This window comes from Phyllobates terribilis, unplaced genomic scaffold (assembly GCF_046119375.1).
Source record: "Phyllobates terribilis strain yellow unplaced genomic scaffold, ASM4611937v1 Scaffold_4__5_contigs__length_816908805, whole genome shotgun sequence".
NCBI classification, from domain to species: Eukaryota; Metazoa; Chordata; class Amphibia; order Anura; family Dendrobatidae; genus Phyllobates; species Phyllobates terribilis.
In genome coordinates, this window is record NW_027362764.1 from 53,336,139 (window position 1) to 53,356,621 (window position 20,483).

General features: G+C 46.4%; 1 protein-coding gene across 4 annotated transcripts in view; it reads left to right on the forward strand.

The window, feature by feature from the left end:
- SGCE (sarcoglycan epsilon) overlaps positions 1-20,483 on the forward strand; it is a 141,495-nt gene that overhangs the window by 13,314 nt on the left and 107,698 nt on the right. For 3 of the 4 annotated variants that reach the window (XM_073677334.1, XM_073677336.1, XM_073677335.1), the window contains exon 2: positions 12,034-12,141. The exons of the other annotated variant lie outside the window; for it this stretch is intronic. In XM_073677334.1, coding sequence (XP_073533435.1) covers positions 12,034-12,141 — 108 coding nt within the window. The remainder of the gene's footprint in view (positions 1-12,033; positions 12,142-20,483) is intronic. 4 annotated transcript variants of the gene reach the window in all.

Below are 20,483 nucleotides of genomic sequence, written 5' to 3' on the forward strand. Positions count from 1 at the left end.
AGAGGCGGCAAGATGGCCGACACCCCCACACAACGCACATTTCTGCACGGTGCAGTTTGCACTGAAGGGTGTGGGGTCGCCGCACCTGTGACAGAGCTTCGGTTGCCCCTAGTAGAAGACCAGGATACGATCCCTACCCAGGAAGGCAGACGATGGAATGTGGGCAACCGTACCACCTGAACGCTTAAGTTTTACCATAAACGTCCAGGCCCCTGACCAGATACCAAACTCGTCGCGGTTTTTCTTTGGCATCTCCACCACCTCTCCATACCGACCAAGCCACGTCATGATGTCATAGCAAGAAAGCGACTCGTTACGAGTCATCACGGTCACTTTCTTGATCTGGTTTTGGCGAGACACTGCCTGAACGGCAAAGTCTCGCCAGCCGGGCTCATTTTTTGCCAGCTCATAATTCGCCCAGAAGAGCTCAAGCCCCTCCAGCCGAACAAAGCTGATATCAAACTCAGGCGTGGAATAGGGATGTATCAAGGCGTAGATGTCAATCGCCTTGAAGCCCATCCTCAGCAGGAGCTCCACAACTTTAGACCTTGGAGGACATGCATCACTGCCCCTCCACCGAAGACGGACCACATTCCTACGCACACTGCCTGGCCCGGCTGTTGGGAGGGACCACACTGTATCCCCCCCTTTTTGCTCTCGGAAGGCCCCGAGGCCATGCCTCTCTATCCAGAAGGATAGATCAACCTCTCGACCCTCTACCATTAGTGATCTCTCCCCCTTCTTTAGAGCCTCCAGAAGGCGCCGTTGCAACATGCCGTCCCCAAAGCCCGGAGACAAGAAGGATGCCCTATTTGCCCCGGAGGTGACACTGGCATAACTCTGGACAGGTGTTGCCACCCCCGGGGGGGCAACCGGACCAGTGACCACATCAGCCCGAACAGCAACACCATTACCCACCTCCATCTCACCCTCCACCAAACCAGCAACCACACCACTAGACAATGAATTAGCCTCATTCACCCCCACCACCACATTCATTCCTGCTGGACCAGTAACAATGGCGGATGACATTTTGACCTCTGCATCAGGCACAAGGGGCTCAGTCACCTCCATAGAACTGGAGGCGACCTCACCTCCGGTCTTATGTGTGCCCTCCACATCATTGGTCGGTAATTTCCGCTGTTTGGCATTCGGAATAATGTGCCGCTGATCTTTAGATGCTGTTAGGCGCCGCTGATCTTTAGCATCAGCCCCCTCACACTGCCGTCGCTTCTCAACTAAGTGATCAGCGGCAACAGCATTCAGAGGTGCCGAGGCTACCGGAGCTGCCCCCGACACTGGGCTGCTCCCCCCTCCCACTGAGGAGCGCACCACAGCATCGTGGCCTGATGGAACGCCCGCCGCCGGGCCGCCCTCACTGTCCAGCCTCTCGGCTGATGCACCTCCTGCTGCATCCCCGCTACTACAAGCAGAGACGGAGCTCTGCGCCTCACTACCGCGCTCTGTAATCTCCCCGCGCCTTTGCACCGGATCCACAGCAGAACCCGGGCTGGGCTGGGCAACGGGACTTATACAGCGAGCTGAGCCTGCCGCCGACTCAGGGGGTACAGGGAGGGGGCATATACGTATCTTACCGCCTCCTGCAGCTTTGGCTTGGTCTTCTTTGCCTTTTTGTGGCCCCCAGGTGCCTCTTCTGGTAGATCGTCACCAAGATGGAAGTTTTGGAGGCACACTGGGGACTCCAGGAGCTTAATCTCCGCCATTAGCGCCCCTCCCTGGCCGCTGCTGTCACTGTCCTCCCCAGAGCCAGCAGAACTGCGACCGGATGTCACTGTCTCCTGTCCTGCAGGGAGCTCGCTGCACGTGGCCTGCGGGTGACTTTGCAGGCTGCCAGGTGGGGCTTCCTGCTGGTCATCATCACTCTCATCATCCACCTGGCTCTCAGGCTGCAGCCCCATCTGCCTTTGCTCTCTGGTATCAGCCATTTCTCTGTAGCGGTCTTCATTTATTAGTTTTTCTTTGAATGGACCACTCTGCTCCCTGATGTCAGCTTTCCTCAGTTCCAGCAGGTGAATCTCGCGTGTCAGTCGCTTTACCTCAGCCTGGAGTTTAGCCTTGCTCTGTTTGGAGGCCCCCGCAGCTTTGGCGCTTGTGCAGGGCAGCTCCTCCCGGAGCCTCCTGATGAGCTTACTGGCATCTTCATACTCACGGAGGCGGATCATGACCCGGGAGGCATAGGTGGACACAGACTCCCGGGGTCCCTGCAGCGCCCAACCCCCCTCAGGGAGGTCGGCCTCACCTCCGTGAGCACTCCGCTTTCCTCCGGAAGCAGCACCATCATGCACGCCGCTGTCAGGCTTTACCTCCATGCTGGAAGCCTTGCGGCTTCTAGGGGTCTCCACAATCCCGGGAGGAGTAGGAGCCACATTGCTGCGACTCCTGGTGCAGCGTCTCACCCCCGAGTCCTCTGATGTGCAGGCCGGTTGCTGGTTTCTTCTGCCCTCCGCCGGCCTGGTTCGGGAAGCAGAAGCCTGGGACTTGGCTCCTTCACTCATCCCAGAAACCAGCTCTCCCTCCGGGAAAGAGAGAGAGCAGGTCCCCAGGTGGAGAGGTGTTGGTTCTCAGAGATCAGGAGCTTACAGCAGGATCTGCAGCCACCACACCCGTAATCAGCACACTGACTAGCAGCTGATCAGAGCTGCACCCAGTATGCTGCTGGTGGAGTCACTGTGTGCATACATTACATTACTGATCCTGAGTTACATCCTGTATTATCCTCCAGAGCTGCACTCACTATTCTGCTGGTGCAGTCACTGTGTACATACATTACATTACTGATCCTGAGTTACATCCTGTATTATCCTCCAGAGCTGCGCTCACTATTCTGCTGGTGCTGTCACTGTGTACATACATTACATTACTGATCCTGTACTGATCCTGAGTTACATCCTGTATTATACTCCAGAGCTGCACTCACTATTCTGCTGGTGCAGTCACTGTGTACATACATTACATTACTGATCCTGAGTTACATCCTGTATTATCCTCCAGAGCTGCACTCACTATTCTGCTGGTGCTGTCACTGTGTACATACATTACATTACTGATCCTGTACTGATCCTGAGTTACATCCTGTATTATATTCCAGAGCTGCACTCACTATTCTGCTGGTGCAGTCGCTGTGTACATACATTACATTACTTATCCTGTACTGATCGTGAGTTACATCCTGTATTATACTCCAGAGCTGCACTCACTATTCTGCTGGTGCAATCACTGTGTACATACATTACATTACTGATCCTGTACTGATCCTGAGTTACCTTCTGTATTATACTCCAGAGCTGCACTCACTATTCTGCTGGTGCAGTCACTGTGTACATACATTACATTACTGATCCTGTACTGATCCTGAGTTACATCCTGTATTATATTCCAGAGCTGCACTCCCTATTCTGCTGGTGCAGTCGCTGTGTACATACATTACATTACTTATCCTGTACTGATCCTGAGTTGCATCCTGTATTATACTCCAGAGCTGCACTCACTATTCTGCTGGTGCAGTCACTGTGTACATACATTACATTACTGATCCTGAGTTACATCCTGTATTATCCTCCAGAGCTGCACTCACTATTCTGCTGGTGCAGTCACTGTGTACATACATTACATTACTGATCCTGTACTGATCCTGAGTTACCTCCTGTATTATACTCCAGAGCTGCACTCACTATTCTGCCGGTGCAGTCACTGTGTACATACATTACATTACTGATCCTGTACTGATCCTGAGTTACATCCTGTATTATACTCCAGAGCTGCACTCACTATTCTGCTGGTGCAGTCGCTGTGTACATACATTACATTACTGATCCTGTACTGATCCTGAGTTACATCCTGTATTATACTCCAAAGCTGCACTCACTATTCTGCTGGTGCAGTCACTGTGTACATACATTACATTACTGATCCTGTACTGATCCGGAGTTACATCCTGTATTATACTCCAGAGCTGCACTCACTATTCTGCTGGTGCAGTCACTGTGTACATACATTACATTACTGATCCTGTACTGATCCTGAGTTACCTCCTGTATTATACTCCAGAGCTGCACTCCCTATTCTGCTGGTGCAGTCACTGTGTACATACATTACATTACTGATCCTGTACTGATCCTGAGTTACATCCTGTATTATATTCCAGAGCTGCACTCACTATTCTGCTGGTGCAGTCGCTGTGTACATACATTACATTACTGATCCTGTACTGATCCTGAGTTACATCCTGTATTATACTCCAGAGCTGCACTCACTATTCTGCTGGTGCAGTCACTGTGTAGATACAGTACATTACATTACTGATCCTGTACTGATCCTGAGTTACATCCTGTATTATACTCCACAGCTGCACTCACTATTCTGCTGGTGCAGTCACGGTGTACATACATTACATTACTGATCCTGAGTTACATCCTGTATTATACTCCAGAGCTGCACTCACTATTCTGCTGGTGCAGTCACTGTGTACATACATTACATTACTTATCCTGTACTGATCCTGAGTTACATCCTGTATTATACTCCAGAGCTGCACTCACTATTCTGCTGGTGGAGTCACTGTGTACATACATTACATTACTGATCCTGTACTGATCCTGAGTTACCTCCTGTATTATACTCCAGAGCTGCACTCACTATTCTGCTGGTGCAGTCACTGTGTACATACATTACATTACTTATCCTGTACTGATCCTGAGTTACATCCTGTATTATACTCCAGAGCTGCACTCACTATTCTGCTGGTGGAGTCACTGTGTACATACATTACATTACTGATCCTGTACTGATCCGGAGTTACATCCTGTATGATACTCCAGAGCTGCACTCACTATTCTGCTGGTGCAGTCACTGTGCACATACATTACATTACTGATCCTGTACTGATTCTGAGTTACATCCTGTATGATACTCCAGAGCTGCACTCACTATTCTGCTGGTGCAGTCACTGTACATACATTACATTACTGATCCTGTACTGATCCTGAGTTACCTCCTGTATTATACTCCAGAGCAGCACTCACTATTCTGCTGGTGCAGTCACTGTGTACATACATTACATTACTGATCCTGTACTGATCCTGAGTTACATCCTGTATTATACTCCAGAGCTGCACCCACTATTCTGGTGCTGTCACTGTGTACATACATTACATTACTGATCCTGTGCTGATCCTGAGTTACATCCTGTATTATATTCCAGAGCTGCACTCACTATTCTGCTGGTGCAGTCGCTGTGTACATACATTACATTACTTATCCTGTACTGATCCTGAGTTACATCCTGTATTATACTCCAGAGCTGCACTCACTATTCTGCTGGTGCAGTCGCTGTGTACATACATTACATTACTGATCCTGTACTGATCCTGCGTTACATCCTGTATTATACTCCAGAGCTGCACTCACTATTCTGCTGGTGCAGTCGCTGTGTACATACATTACATTACTGGTTGCTTTACACTTAGTGGTCTCTCATCCAGGATGATGGTGTAAACCCATAGAAGCAGCACATGGAGTATCTATAGCAGCAGTGGTTGTGGAGGTCAGGGCATGCTGAGAGTTGTAGTGTTACTATAGCAGGACGAGCACTGCGTTATATAATGTATGACAGCCTTGTGTGTATTGCACATTGGTTTCTGCAGTATAACGATCTTGGTAACACTGACTGCGCCCATGACAGGAATTTTGGCAGAATTCTGCTTAATCCCCAGAAGCCCCTCCGTACTCACACACCATCATATGTCACCTCAGAATTGTGCTTTGGCTTGTGCTCTGTATATAGGGGTCAGTCTGGGGTCTGCATTTATTTTTTGGGGTCTTGTTTAGGGGTCTATGTTTATTTAGAGAATCTGGTCTGGGGTCTTTATTTGTTTAAGGGGTCTGGTCTGGAGTCTGTTTTTTGTCTAAGGGGTTTGGTCTGGGGTCTGTAATTGTTTAATGGGTCCAGCCTAGGGACTATTTTTGTCTAAGGGGTCAGTCTGTGGTCTGTATTTATTTTTTGGGGGGTCTTGTTGGGGTATCTTTGTTTATTTAGAGGTTCTGGTCTGGAGGGTCTGTGTTTTAATCTCAAAATTTTGATTGGTTTGGGATCAGTAGATACTGCAGTAGTCTGGTCTGGGGTCTTTATTTATTTTGGGGGACCTGGTCTGAGGTCTGAATTTGTTTAAGAGGTCCAGCCCGGGGTCTGATTTTGTCTAAGGGGTTTGGTCTGAATTGGGGTTTACATTTATTATGGCCCCAGGTTTGGTTTGGGGTATATATTTACCTTTTTGGGAGACTAGGGTTTATATTTATTTAGGGAGTCTGGGGTCTATTTTTGTTTTTTTGGGGGGTCTTGTTAAAGAGATGATATCTATTTAAGGGATACAGTATGTGTTCTATATATATTTATGGCGGTTGGTCCGGGCTCCTTATTTGTTTAATGTGGCTTTCTAGTCTGGGCAGGGGTCTATATTTTTTCATAAATCTGGTCTGGGGTCTGTAGTTATTTAGGTGTCTGGTATGAGATTAAATTTGCTTAGGGAGCGCTGTCTGTGTTAGTTTCAGGGGTCTGGTGTGTTATTATGGTAGTTTAGGCGGCCAGTATTCAATTTGGGGTGTGATAAAGGGGCCATATATATACAGATGAAACCAGAAGTTTCCATCCACTATATACAAAGACACATCTGCATGTTTTTCTCAATATCTGACATGAAATCAGAATAAACCTTTCCCTTTTTTGGTCAATTAGGATTACCATAATTTTTAAAGGGGTTGTCCACTACTATTGAAAATAGCCTAATGTATTTCTATGATGAATAGAAGCTTCTTTGTAAATACCTTCCTCTGCTGTTTCTGCCTGTGAGTGGCGCTATCTCTGGCCGCTCACAGGATTGAGATCAGGGCTTTGTGATGGCCGCTCCAAAACATTCACTTTGTTATCCTTAAGCCACTTTGTCACCATTTTGGCAGTATGCTTCGGGTCATTGCCCATTTGGAAGACCCATATCCGCCCAAGCTTTAACTTGCTGGCTGATGTCTTGAGATGTTGCTTCAGTATTGCCACATAATCTTCTTTTGTCATGATGCCATCTATTTTGTGAAGTGCACCTGCAGCAAAACATCCCCACAACATGATGCTGCCACCCCCGTGTTTCACAGTTGGGATGGTGTTCTTAGGCTTCCAAGCTTCTCCCTTTTTCCTCCAAACATAATGATGGTCATTTGCCCAAAAAGTTAAATTTTAGTTTTATCAGACCACTGGATGTGTCTCCAAAAATTAAGGTCTTTGTTCCTGAGTGCGTTTTCAAACATTAACCCCTTTACCCCCGAGGGTGGTTTGCACGTTAATGACCAGGCCAATTTTTACAATTCTGACCACTATCATTTTATGAGGTAATTACTCTGGAACGCTTCAACGGATCCCCCTGATTCTGAGATTGTTTTTTCGTGACATATTGTACTTCATTATAGTGGTAAAATTTCTTCGATATCACTTGCGTTTATTTGTGAAAAAAATCGGAAATTTGGCGAAAATTTAGAAAATTTTGCAATTTTCAAAATTAAAATGTTTATGCCCTTAAATCAAAGAGATATGTCACACAAAATGGTCAATAAATAACATTTTCCACATGTCTACTTTACATCAGCACAATTTTGGAACAAAATTTTTTTTTTTTGTTAGGAAGCTATAAGGGTTAAAAGTTGACCAGCGATTTCTCATTTTAACAACAAAATTTACAAAACCATTTTTTTAGAGACCACATAACATTTGAAGTCACTTTGAGGGGTCTTTATGACAGAAATACCCAAAAGTTACACCATTCTAAAAACTGCACCCATCAAGGTGCTCAAAACCACATTCAAGAAGTTTATTAACCCTTCAGGTGCTTCACAGGAATTTTTGGAATGTGGAAGAAAAAAATGAACATTTAACTTATTTCACAAAAATGTTACTTTAAACCCAAATTTTTTTATTTTCGCAGGGGTAACAGGAAAAAATGGACCCCAAAATTTGTTGTGCAATTTCCCCTGAGAACGCAGATACTCCATATGTGAGGAAAAAACACTGTTTGGGCGCACGGCAGGGTTTGGAAGGGAAGGAGCGCCATTTCACTTTTTGAATGTAATGTTTGCTTGAATAATTAGCGGATACCATGTTGCGTTTGGGGAGCCCCTATGTGCCTGAACAGTGGAAACCCCCCACAAGTGACACCATTTTGGAAACTAGACCCCTTAAAGAACTTATCTAGATGTGTGGTGTGCACCTTGAACCCCCAGGTGCTTCACAGAAGTTTATAACATTGAGCCTTAAAAATAAAATTTTCACATTTTTCCAACAAAAATGTTTTTCAGCCCCCAATTTTGCATTTTCACAAGGGTAACAGGTTGCGTTTGGGGAGTCCCTGATGTGCCTAAATAGTGGAAACCACCCCACCCTCCCCCCAGTGACTCCATTTTGGAAGCTACACCCCTCCAGGATTTTATCAAGGGGTATAGTGTACATTTTGAACCCAGAGTTACCACACAGAATTTGATAACATTAGGTCATCATATTGAATAAGTTGTCATTAGCCTTGAGTGCAAGTGCTCGCTATTTGAGTTTGCATCAGGTACTAGGGTATGCACCAAGTATCGCGGGTGCTCAAGTGACATGCTCGAGTCCCTGTTTTTTTTATTAGACACCCAAAAAAAAACATGCGGGGATCGCTTGTGCATGGCAGGCAATCCCTGCAAGTTTTTTTTGGCTGTATAACAGCTGCAAACCATTTGCGGAGGAGACTCGAGCATGTCACTCGAGCATCCGCCATACTCAGTGCATACCCAAGCACCCGCTGCAAACTCAAGTAGCGAGTACTTGCGCTCACTAATCGCCATATCGTCATTTTTTTTTCTTTACTTCTGAAAAAATCCCAACCCTAACCCTAGCCCAACCCTAGCCCAACCCTAACCCTAGCCCAACCCTAGCCCAACCTTAACCCCAACCCTAGCCCAACCCTAACCCTAGCTCAACATTAACCCAAACCCTAGCACAACCCTAACCCTAAAGTTTATTTTTTATGCCATTCCTTGTGTGGTATAAGTGATTAGACGACATTATTCTTCGGGTCGGTGCGATTACAGTGATGCCAGATTCATATTGGGTTTTTATGATTGACAGCTGTCACAAACTAAAAGACGCATTTTTTTGCAAAGACTAGTTTTTGCATCGCCATATTTTGAGAGCTATAATTTTTCCATATTTCAGCCGACAGAGTCATGTGATGGCTTGTTTTTTGCGGGACAAGTTGATGTTTTCATCGGTATCATTTTCGGGCAAATGACATTTTTTGATCGCTTTCTATTCCGATTTTTGGGAGGCGGAATAAACAAAAGCCAACAATTCAGGAATTGTTTTTTATTTTTTTTTATGCCGTTCTGCGTGTGGTAAAATTGATAAGGCAGCTTTATTCTTCGGGTCAGCACGTTTATAGTGGTACCGCATTTTTTTTTTTATATTTTGGCGCTTTTACACAATAAAAAATATTTTATAGAAAAAAGAATTGCTTTTGCATCGCTTTATTCTGAGAGCTATAACTTTTTTATTTTTCTGTTGTTGGAGCTGTATTGCAGCTTGTTTTTTGCGGGACAAGATGACGTTTTTAGTATTACCATTTTTATTTATATTCGTCTTTTTGATCGCGTTTTATTCCATTTTTTGTTTGGCGGTATGATGATAGAACATTGTTTTATGTTTCATTCTTTTTTCTTTTTTTTTTACCGTGTTCACTAAAGGGGTTAACTAGTGGGACAGTTTTATAGGTCAGGTCGTTCCGGACGCGGCGATACCAAATATGTGTACTTTTATTGTTTTTTGTTTTTTTCATAAGATTATTTATTTATGGGCACAATATATATATTTTTTTATTTATTGATTTTTCATTTTTTTTTTAAATATTTTTACAATTTTTTTTTTTTTTTTTTTCACTTTCTGACATTTTTATTACTTGTTCACATTGTCCCACTATGGGACTTTCACTTTTTGCAGCCTGATCGCCTGCATGGCATAGAGAGCAGCAGCTCCCTATGCCATGCAGCCTGTCAGCGCTGCACAGGGAGAAGTTACTTTGGTCATGCACTGCGCATGACCAAAGCAACTTCCTGCCTCATGGTGACTCGGATGTTGTCATGATGACGTCGGGTCACCATGGCAACATCCGGGACCTTATTCAGACACCGCTGGACACCGGCAGAGAAGGTAAGTATCGCGCTTACCTCCTCTTGCCACCGGAATGCTGCGATCGATTTCAATCGCAGCTTTTCGGGGGTTAATGTGCCGGGAGCGGTACGGGACTGCTCCCTGCACATAGCACAGGGTGTCAGCTGTAACAATCAGCTGACACCCGGCGGCGATCTCGTCCGCTTGTGTGCGGGCGAAATCGCCAGGGCGCATTAATACGTATCAGACCCGTAAGGCCCAGAGCACAGATATGTACTAATACGCCCTGGGTCAGAAAGGGGTTAATCTGGCTTTTTTATGTTTCTTTTGGAGTAATGGCTTCTTCCTGGCAGAGTGGCCTTTCAGCCCATGTTCATACAGTACTCGTTTCACTGTGGATATTGACACAATCTTACCAGCTTCTGCCATCATCTTCACAAGGTCTTTTGCTTTTGTCATTGGGTTGATATGCTTATGTCAGACCAAAGCACGTTCATCTCTGGGACACAGAACCCGTCTCCTTCCTGAGCGGTATGATGGCTGGACATTCCCATCTTGTTTGTACTTGCATATAATTGTTTGTACAGATGAACGAGGCACCTTCAGGTATCTTGAAATTGTACCCAAGGATGAGCCAGACTTGTGCAAGTCCACAATTCTCTTCCTGATATCTTGGCTGATTTCTTTAGACTTTCCCACGATGCTACACAAACAGTGTGTTTCACATGGGCATTAAAATACATCCACAGGTGTGACTCTAATTAACTCAGATGTTGCCGAAAAACCTATCAGAAGCTTCCAAACACATGACATCATATATGTGCAGTCCAGAATTGTTTAAAGGCATAGTAATCTTAGTGTATGTAAACTTATGAGCGCAGTAAATAATAAAAATGCCTTAAAATATTCTCTCTCTCATTATTCTGGCATTTGGCAAATATTAAAAATTATGGTAATAATAATAATTGACCAAAAACGGGAAAGGTTTATTCTGATTTCATGTCAGATATTGAGAAAAACATGCCGATGTGTCTTTTTATATAGTGTATGGAAACTTCTGGTTTCGACTGGATTTATATGGCAGATTTCTCCCTAGTGAAGCTTCTCAAACATAATTAAGTATGGCTTTAGTTATATCTGCAAGTTAAGAGGACAGGAGTAGTGTTGCAGCACTCCAATATAGCATGGAATCCCTAAACTTTCTTCTGGTAAGGGGGTGACGGAACAGTCAATGTCTAACCCTTTAACAAGTCTGTACCATTGTATGACTGGTTAAAGGGTCAGACATTGACTTATGGGGTCTTGTGACTTGTGGGACAATGTCCAACCCTTAAACAAGTCTGTAGCATTATAAAACTAGTTAAAGGGCCAGACATTAACTTCTGAGGTAATGTTACTTATGGGACAACTTCCAACCCTTTAAGAAGCCTGTAACATTAAAAGACTAGTTAATGGGTCGAACATTGACTTATGGGGTCTTGTGACTTGTGGGACGATGTTCAACCCTTAAACAAGTCTGTAGCATTTTAAGACTAGTTAAAGGGTCGAACATTGACTTATAGGGTCATGTGACTTATGGGACAATGTTCAACCCTGTTAAAGGGTTGGACAATGACTTATGGGGCAGTTATTTCCTAATAGGTGGCGCTAGTGAGTTTATTTTGTGAGAAAGTGCTAATTTGCATACCTTTTCCCATAAGACTCTATAATAAGCGCTGAATCCGCCACCCCCAAAGTGCTGGTAGAAGGGCAACAGGACATACAAGTGGCCCCACAACCTCCCGGCTGTCGCCTCTGTCCGTGCATTTCTTTGAATCTCATGTTCTTCTGTCTAGCTTTATTTCTATGCTGTCCCGATGGCAAACATGACTCCGTTTACGGGATGACTAAAGGGTTGAGCCCTCGTGTAATCAGCAGACTAAATCCTGCTGCGAAGACCAATGGTGAGTCCAGGCTGCAGCCGGTAATTTAATAACCCCTCCCCCCACATTTAAAATGTGTTCTATAATCTGTATTAATCTAGGAGTAAGTAACCCGAGATTTGCTGTGACTTACACATCTTGCCCCTAAATTGACCAATTGTTGCCTCCTTACCTCCTGTGTTGATTTACCTGTTGACTTACCTTTCCGCACCTCCGCCATGTGCTGCTCACGTCCTTCGGCGCCACTTATCTACTGGGAAAACAAATGATCAGATGGTTCCATGAAATGTAAACTTTGGTCTTCATTTACAAACTTTTTTCACTGTTGATCAGAAACTTTATACCCAAATGCTGCACTAAATAATACTTTCATTCAGTAGCCACATAATAGTGTATTTTCATGTAAAAATAATACTGCCATAATATAGCTAATCAATACTCCCCTACAGTGTCCACCCCAGCTCACATAATACTACCAGGTCATACCATAAATAGCCCAAGTAAAAGTAACTAAAATTAGGCAATCCAAATAATGCTCACTATAATACTGCTATATATTGTCCATCTGATAACTCTATGTAGTGCCCAAAAATTATTTGCAACAAGTGCCCATTTAGTACTGCTATGTGGTGCCACATATAACCCACCAAATAATACCATACAGTGCCCAACAGTTTAGCAGTGTCCAAAAATTATTCACTGCAGGAGCCCACCTAATATCACCATATAGTGGCATAAAATATTTATTACTCCAACAATATTCAGTAAAGGATCCCACGTAATACTGCTATAGAATGCCAGCTATAGCCCACCTAATACCACTATATAGTGCCAAAAAATTATCATTATTCAAAATTATTCAACATAATGCTTCCATATAGTCACATACATAGCCCACTTAATATAATAAAATATTATGCGGTATCAAAATAATATTCACTGCAGTGGCCCACATAATACTGCTATATAATGCCATATATACCCTTCTTAATACCACTATTTAGTGCCTAAAAATTATGCAGTATCCAATATTTGCTTTAGGAGCCCACATATACAACCATATAGTGCCATAAATATCCCACCTAATACCATCATATAGTGACCAAATATTATTCAATACAGGAACCCACATGATACTGCCATATAGTGCCATGTAAAAATTTAGCAGTATCCAAAAGTGAATCACTACAGTTGCCCACATAATACTGCCATAAAGTGATATATATATAGTCCCCTAATACCACCATATTTCGGCCACAAATTCTGCAGTATGAGATATTCACTTTAGGTGCCCACATAATACTGCCATATAATGCCATAAATAACCCCCCTATTTCCAATATATAGTGCGAAAAGAATGTGCAAATAATATCCAAAAATTATTAACTACAGGAGCCATGTGTTTCTGATGCTTTTTTTGTTTGCTCCTAATGGCCCAGTCCTAGGGGACCCCCAAGGAAATATTGGTCCTGTGCAATTGTTCAGTTTGCCACCAATTATACTCAACGCTAGATGGGTTAAAACTAAAAATTATCCCCAACATTCCAGCTGTCCAAAAACTTGAGACCCTCAAAGTGAATTGGATCCATCAGATCTATAGTGAACACTCTACACATGCACTTATGTGTCCTCACAAAGGGGACGCTAGTAAATGTCCCATGAAAGCGGCTCTTGTGTTCTTTGCCATTTACCAACCAGTAGAAGAACTGAGCAATCGAATCTAGATGACAAGTACTGTAAATAGAAAAGACAAAGGGGCTCCTATGCTCCCGCCTGTGGGATAAAGGGCATTTCTGAGGACAGTGATGAAGTACCATAACACTCCATAATAAAAGAGAGGCTTCCAGCGTGATACAACATAGCAAGAAACAGCCTTAACCATTACTGATGGGGACTTTCTGCCATCGTGGACCCTGATTTCGGTTGGTTTTGTCACAGACAACAAACTGGTTTTCATTTGACCACAATTCCAATAATATGCAGAGTCCGAACTCTGAGAATGTACAATGCGGAGCAACCACGAGAAGTTCACGAGGATCAGAGATAAGGGAAATACAGAGAAATAACCACTGTTCTCAAAGTGAAGGACACATGATGTATCCTATCTATCTAACATCTATCTAGCATCTATCTATCTATCTAGCATCTATCTATCATCTATCTATTATCTATCTATCTATCTATCATCTATCTATCATCTATCTATCTATCATCTATCTATTATCTATCTATCATCTATCTATTATCTATCTATCTATCATCTATCTATTATCTATCTATCTATCATCTATCTATCTATCTATCTATCTAACATCTATCTATCTATCTATCATCTATCTATCATCTATCTATCTATCATCTATCTATCTATCTATCTATCTATCTATCATCTATCTATCTATCTATCATCTATCTATCTATTATCTATCTATCATCTATCTATCTATCTATCTAACATCTATCTATCTATCTATCTATCTATCTATCTATCATCTATCTATCTATCTATCATCTATCTATCTATCTATCATCTATCTATCTATTATCTATCTATCTATCATCTATCTATCTATCATCTATCTATCTATCATCTATCTATCATCTATCTATCTATCTATCTATCTATCTATCATCTATCTATCTATCTATCATCTATCTATCTATTATCTATCTATCATCTATCTATCTATCTAACATCTATCTATCTATCTATCTATCATCTATCTATCATCTATCTATCTATCATCTATCTATCTATCTATCATCTATCTATCTATCTATCATCTATCTATCTATTATCTATCAATCTACAGTATCTATCTTCTATCTATTATATATTATCTATTATCTATCTATTATCTATCTATCTACTATCTATTATCCATCTACTATCTATCTTTCTGTTATATATTATCTATCTATATATGTATTATCTATCCATTATCTATATATCTATTATCTATCTATTATCTATCTATTATTTATCTGTCATATATTATCTATATATTTATTATTTATCTATCTATCATCTATCTATTTTATATTATCTATCTATCTGAATCTACCTATTCCAGGGGTCTCAAACTAGCAGCTGCGGCTGCAGTCCCTGAAGCAATGTTTGCAGCCAGGGGTAGGCTAGTGACAGAGGGACAACTATGGGCTGGGCTGGCACTGTGTCTTTAAATGTCTGTCTCATAAAATAGTTGGGGGTCATCATATTGTATGTAGAGAGCTGTGTGGATATGATACTGTATTTAAGTGGGCTTTGGGGCCATCGTACTGTATGTAGGAGGCTGTGGAGGCCATCATATGCTATATAGGGGGCTGTTGGGACATCTTACAGTATGTAGGGGGCTGTGGAGGCCATCATACTCTATATAGTGAACTGTGGGGACAACATACTCTATATATAAGTGGCTGTGGGGACATTGTACTGTATGTTGCAATCTGTGGTGGCCATCATACTTTATATAGGGGGTTGTGGAGGCCATCATACTCTACATAGGGGGATGTGGGGACATCTTACTGTATGTAGAGTCTGTGGGGACATCTTACTGTATGTAGGAGGCTGTGGAGGCCATCATACTCTATATGAGGGGCTGTGGGGCTATCTTACAGTATGTAGGGGGCTGTGGAGGCCATCATACTCTATATATAAGTGGCTGTGGGGACATCATACTTTATATATAAGTGGCTGTGGGGACATCATACTCTATATATAAGTGGCTGTGGGGACACTGTACTGTATGTTGGAGGCTGTAGTGGCCATCATACTTTATATAGGGGGATGTGGGGACATCTTACTGTATGTAGAGTCTGTTGGGACATCTTACTGAATGTAGAGTCTGTGGGGACATCTTACTGTATGTAGAGTCTGTGGGGACATCTTACTGTATGTAGGAGGCTGTGGAGGGCATCATACTCTATATGAGGGGCTGTGGGGCTATCTTACAGTATGTAGGTGTAGCACCCTGAGGATTCGGCTGCTACAGGAGTATTGCACCTCAACCCAGAGGTGTGATATTCCACTCCCGGGTAAGGATGGAGTGTGGAACTGAGCTCGGTAGGCTGCATGCACTACACACATCCCATTTCCGGGGAACAGGCCGACGGTACTCCCACTTAGAAATGTGCAGGTACGACCGAGTCTGTTCCTGGCTGGAGTGGGAGGGGGGGTGGTACATCCCATGTAGTGTAGGGGCAGATAGGGGGAGCAGCCTGGGTAAAGATAGGAGCTCATTGGGTGCTGGTCACCTGAGCTCACACATAGAGGGTGTATATAAGGTGGGCACCAACTAAGATCAGGGTCAGATGCAGAGGATCAGATGCAGAGAGTCAGTCAGCTGCAGAGAACAAGTCAGGAGCAGAGGAGAGAAGAAAGACAAAGACCCAGAGTGAGAGAGGAGAAAAGAGAGAGACCCAGAGCACAGAAGAGAAGGACTCTGAGATCCCAACTCAAAGCACCGGGTGAAGAGTCGGCATCAGGGTACCGGAACCCAAGCTGGTGGGGTAAAAAACATTCCCCAGCCAGAGACCGGAGACCGTGGGCAGCGTCTGCCACGGTCACCCATCACATCCACCCCGAAGGCACACCACATGAAGGGTCAGGGAACCCAGGGCCAAGGGTGTCCCAACAGAAGGCCCGAGGGAGCTGGACCTAGGTGGATTACTGGTGGGGACGGCCAGAGAACGGGACAGAAAGAGAGCTCAGGGCCACGCTCCGGACTTGTTTGGGGGTTGGCTGGATCCAGGACCTGGTGGACGCAGCACGGCTCGGGTGGTCACTAGCAGCTGGAGTGACCAGTACAACATCTGCAGTAAGTAAACACCCTTAACTGCACAACCCGACTCTGTCTTCACTGCCGTCTGCACTACACCACCACAACCCCCATCCTCTGCGCCTGTCCCCTCTGAGGCTATACCCCTCCCGTTGGGGGTTATCCCACCAAGCTGCGCACCCACCATCAGCCTCAGCGGACCCTGCTGCAGCGGCGGCCACAGTGACCGCATCACAACGGGTGGCGTAGTCGACACAAAAGAACTCTTAATAACATCTGTAGGACTGCCACATAACACTGAGCTTGACGCCCTGGGCACGGGCCGGGTCACAGCCGCTCGGAGACTACAAACCCCCCCCCATCTGATCCGGTGCCGGGTATTCCCCTCAAAAAGGAATATGTCCCAGGGGGCGCGTCAACTTTGGCGTAGTCGGCAGGATTACGTGCCCGCAACACCCGGGTACTGCGTGCCTGAAGAAAAGTGCGAGTTTACCTCAAAAAGAAGTCTCCTGCCGGTTCCGGAGGGTCCCCGCCATCGGACCCCATCACCAGTCGATTCCCGCCGGTTGTCCGCCATTAACAGCGTTTTCCCGCCATCTACAGAGTTTCCCGCCACTGGGAAGCGATTCCCGCCATTTCCAAAGGTTTCCCGCCTTGGAAGAGCGGACGCCATTATGGGCGTGCCAGAGGGTGGCGAGAGGCCACCTCCCATCGTGGGCCAGGACCGAAAATGGCGCCAAAAGTGGAAACCGCCCCCACCAACAGAGACTGTGATGCTAGAGGTGTCTGTCAGCGTGAAAGAACTGCCCCTGGAGCTGACAATCACCAAGAGGCCCCGGGACCGCCCTCGAAGTGGGAGGAGACGAGAGAAAAGAACAAAGATGGGTGCCGCCTGGAGCAGTCTGGAGCGAGCGCACCCGGAGGCAGGAAGCCTGGAGAGGAGCAGCAAAGAAGCTCACCCGGAGATGTCCAGAGAGCAGAGCAGCACCGGCCCGCTGGCCAGGAGCCTGCTGGAAGAAGAGCAGAGCAGCACCGACCCGTTGGTCAGGAGCCTGCTAGACACCACGACCCCGCTAGGCCTAGTGGAGGTCCTAGCACAGCTCCCCCGAGACCGGGAGTGTGCACAGACTGCCCTGGAGGGCCTCGCACGGAGGATGGCCCGGGTACAGCGCGAGATATTGGCGGAATGGAGCCGGGAGATGGCCCAGCAAGCTGAAACCAAGACGCAAGCTGAAACCAAGACCCGGAGCACGCCAGCCGAGATGAGGAAGGAGACCGCCTCTGAGGATGGCGCGGGAGGACCCAAGGCTGGAGACGGCGCCGAGGAGGGAGCCGAACGCATGGAGGCAGGTAAAGGGGACGCCTATACCCCAAGCCGTGACACCGCTTACCTGCCCCAGCTCCCCGTCGCAGAGCCCGAAAGTCCCCCTGCTGTGCCCGAAAACGCCATGTCACCGACGCAGACTAGGCCCCAACCGGAAGCCGCCGCCGCGACCCCTGTGACGTCACACGCCTCGACCCCGAGCGTGACCAAGCAGGAAGTACCACCAGCCTGGTCGCAAGGCCTAGTACCCCCGGGCGTCGCAACACCAACAGCGCCCCCTACCTCTGCGGAGCCTCCAGCCTGGTCGCAAGGCCAGGTAGCCCAGGGCGCCGCCGTATTAACGGTGCCCTTCACCTTCCAGGTGCCCCAGGCCTGGCCGCAAGGCCTGGGCAACCCGGGCGCCACCACCACCGCGCCCGCACCCGTAAAACCAAGGGTGCCGCGTCTGGGAGAGGACTTGTTTGCCCAGCACACGTGGCCGGACGGGCAGCCTTTCATCTGGCCCCAGAAGTATTACGAACTGGAGCACCAGAGGAGGGTTGGGGCCATGTGTGCACCCCTGATTCCGGCTCCGAAGCCCGTAATAAGGATCTCGCCCCCGCTAGCGGAAGCACAGTTTGAGTGGGACCCCACCGGAGAAGATCTAATGGGGTTCACTCAGGAAACTAGGGCAGCTGCAGCAGAGCGTGCGGAGTGCTGCCGCCAACAGCTCGAGCAGTTTGCGAGGGAGCGGAGAGAGAGGCGGGTCCGGGAACAACAGGCCCAAATAAGGAGCGCCGAGCAAAAGAGCCGGACCAGGAGGGACCCCCGTGCAGCGCACAGTCCCCGTACCACCGGGACTGTAATCAAGTTCAACCAGCAGCATGGGTGGGGCTTCATTAGAGACAACAACACCCCCGGCGACGTCTTTGTCACGCGCAGAGACGTGGAGTCTCATCTGCCGGAGGGGCACAGAGGTCGTGACCTCTACATCGGAGACGAGGTCACCTTTACCCGGCACAAGTGTGCCAAGGGACCTTATGCCCTCCACGTACACCGCCTGACGGAGGAGGAGTTGCGGTGCGAGGAGGAGGAGCAAGAGGACCCGGACGGGTCTGAAGTTACCACCAGCTATAAGCAAAGAGCAGGAGGAAGACGCCGTTGAGTGCGGCAGAGCAGGTGCTGTAAATAAGTTACCCAATCGGGGTATAAAGAAACTGAAACTGTTGCTACATATATATAGTCCCCGTTGGGACCAGCTGAGTGAACTGTTTACCCGTTAACCCCTTAATCCCACAGGCTGAGGACTGTGAGCAGCCATTCCCTTCCCTCTACCTGGCCGAGGACTGAGAGCGGCCAACTTCCCCTGTATATAGTTGCGCTTCCTAAAGCGCCCCCTACCGGTTTTATAGGAAAACCAGTTTTTCTAAGAGACTGTCGCACTTTTCCCGGACACACGTTGCACAGTGTCCGGAGGAGGAACCTGAAACAAGAGACGACGAGAAAGTTTTATCTGCTAAGATATGTTATTTATATAATGTTTTATATGTTTTATATGTTTATAAAAATTTGTATGTTTTGGTGTTTATGTCTTACAGCCCGAGGACGTGCTGTGATTTACCAGGGGGGAATGTAGCACCCTGAGGATTCGGCTGCTACAGGAGTATTGCACCTCAACCCAGAGGTGTGATATTCCACTCCCGGGTAAGGATGGAGTGTGGAACTGAGCTCGGTAGGCTGCATGCACTACACACATCCCATTTCCGGGGAACAGGCCGACGGTACTCCCACTTAGAAATGTGCAGGTACGACCGAGTCTGTTCCTGGCTGGAGTGGGAGGGGGGGTGGTACATCCCATGTAGTGTAGGGGCAGATAGGGGGAGCAGCCTGGGTAAAGATAGGAGCTCATTGGGTGCTGGTCACCTGAGCTCACACATAGAGGGTGTATATAAGGTGGGCACCAACTAAGATCAGGGTCAGATGCAGAGGATCAGATGCAGAGAGTCAGTCAGCTGCAGAGAACAAGTCAGGAGCAGAGGAGAGAAGAAAGACAAAGACCCAGAGTGAGAGAGGAGAAAAGAGAGAGACCCAGAGCACAGAAGAGAAGGACTCTGAGATCCCAACTCAAAGCACCGGGTGAAGAGTCGGCATCAGGGTACCGGAACCCAAGCTGGTGGGGTAAAAAACATTCCCCAGCCAGAGACCGGAGACCGTGGGCAGCGTCTGCCACGGTCACCCATCACATCCACCCCGAAGGCACACCACATGAAGGGTCAGGGAAC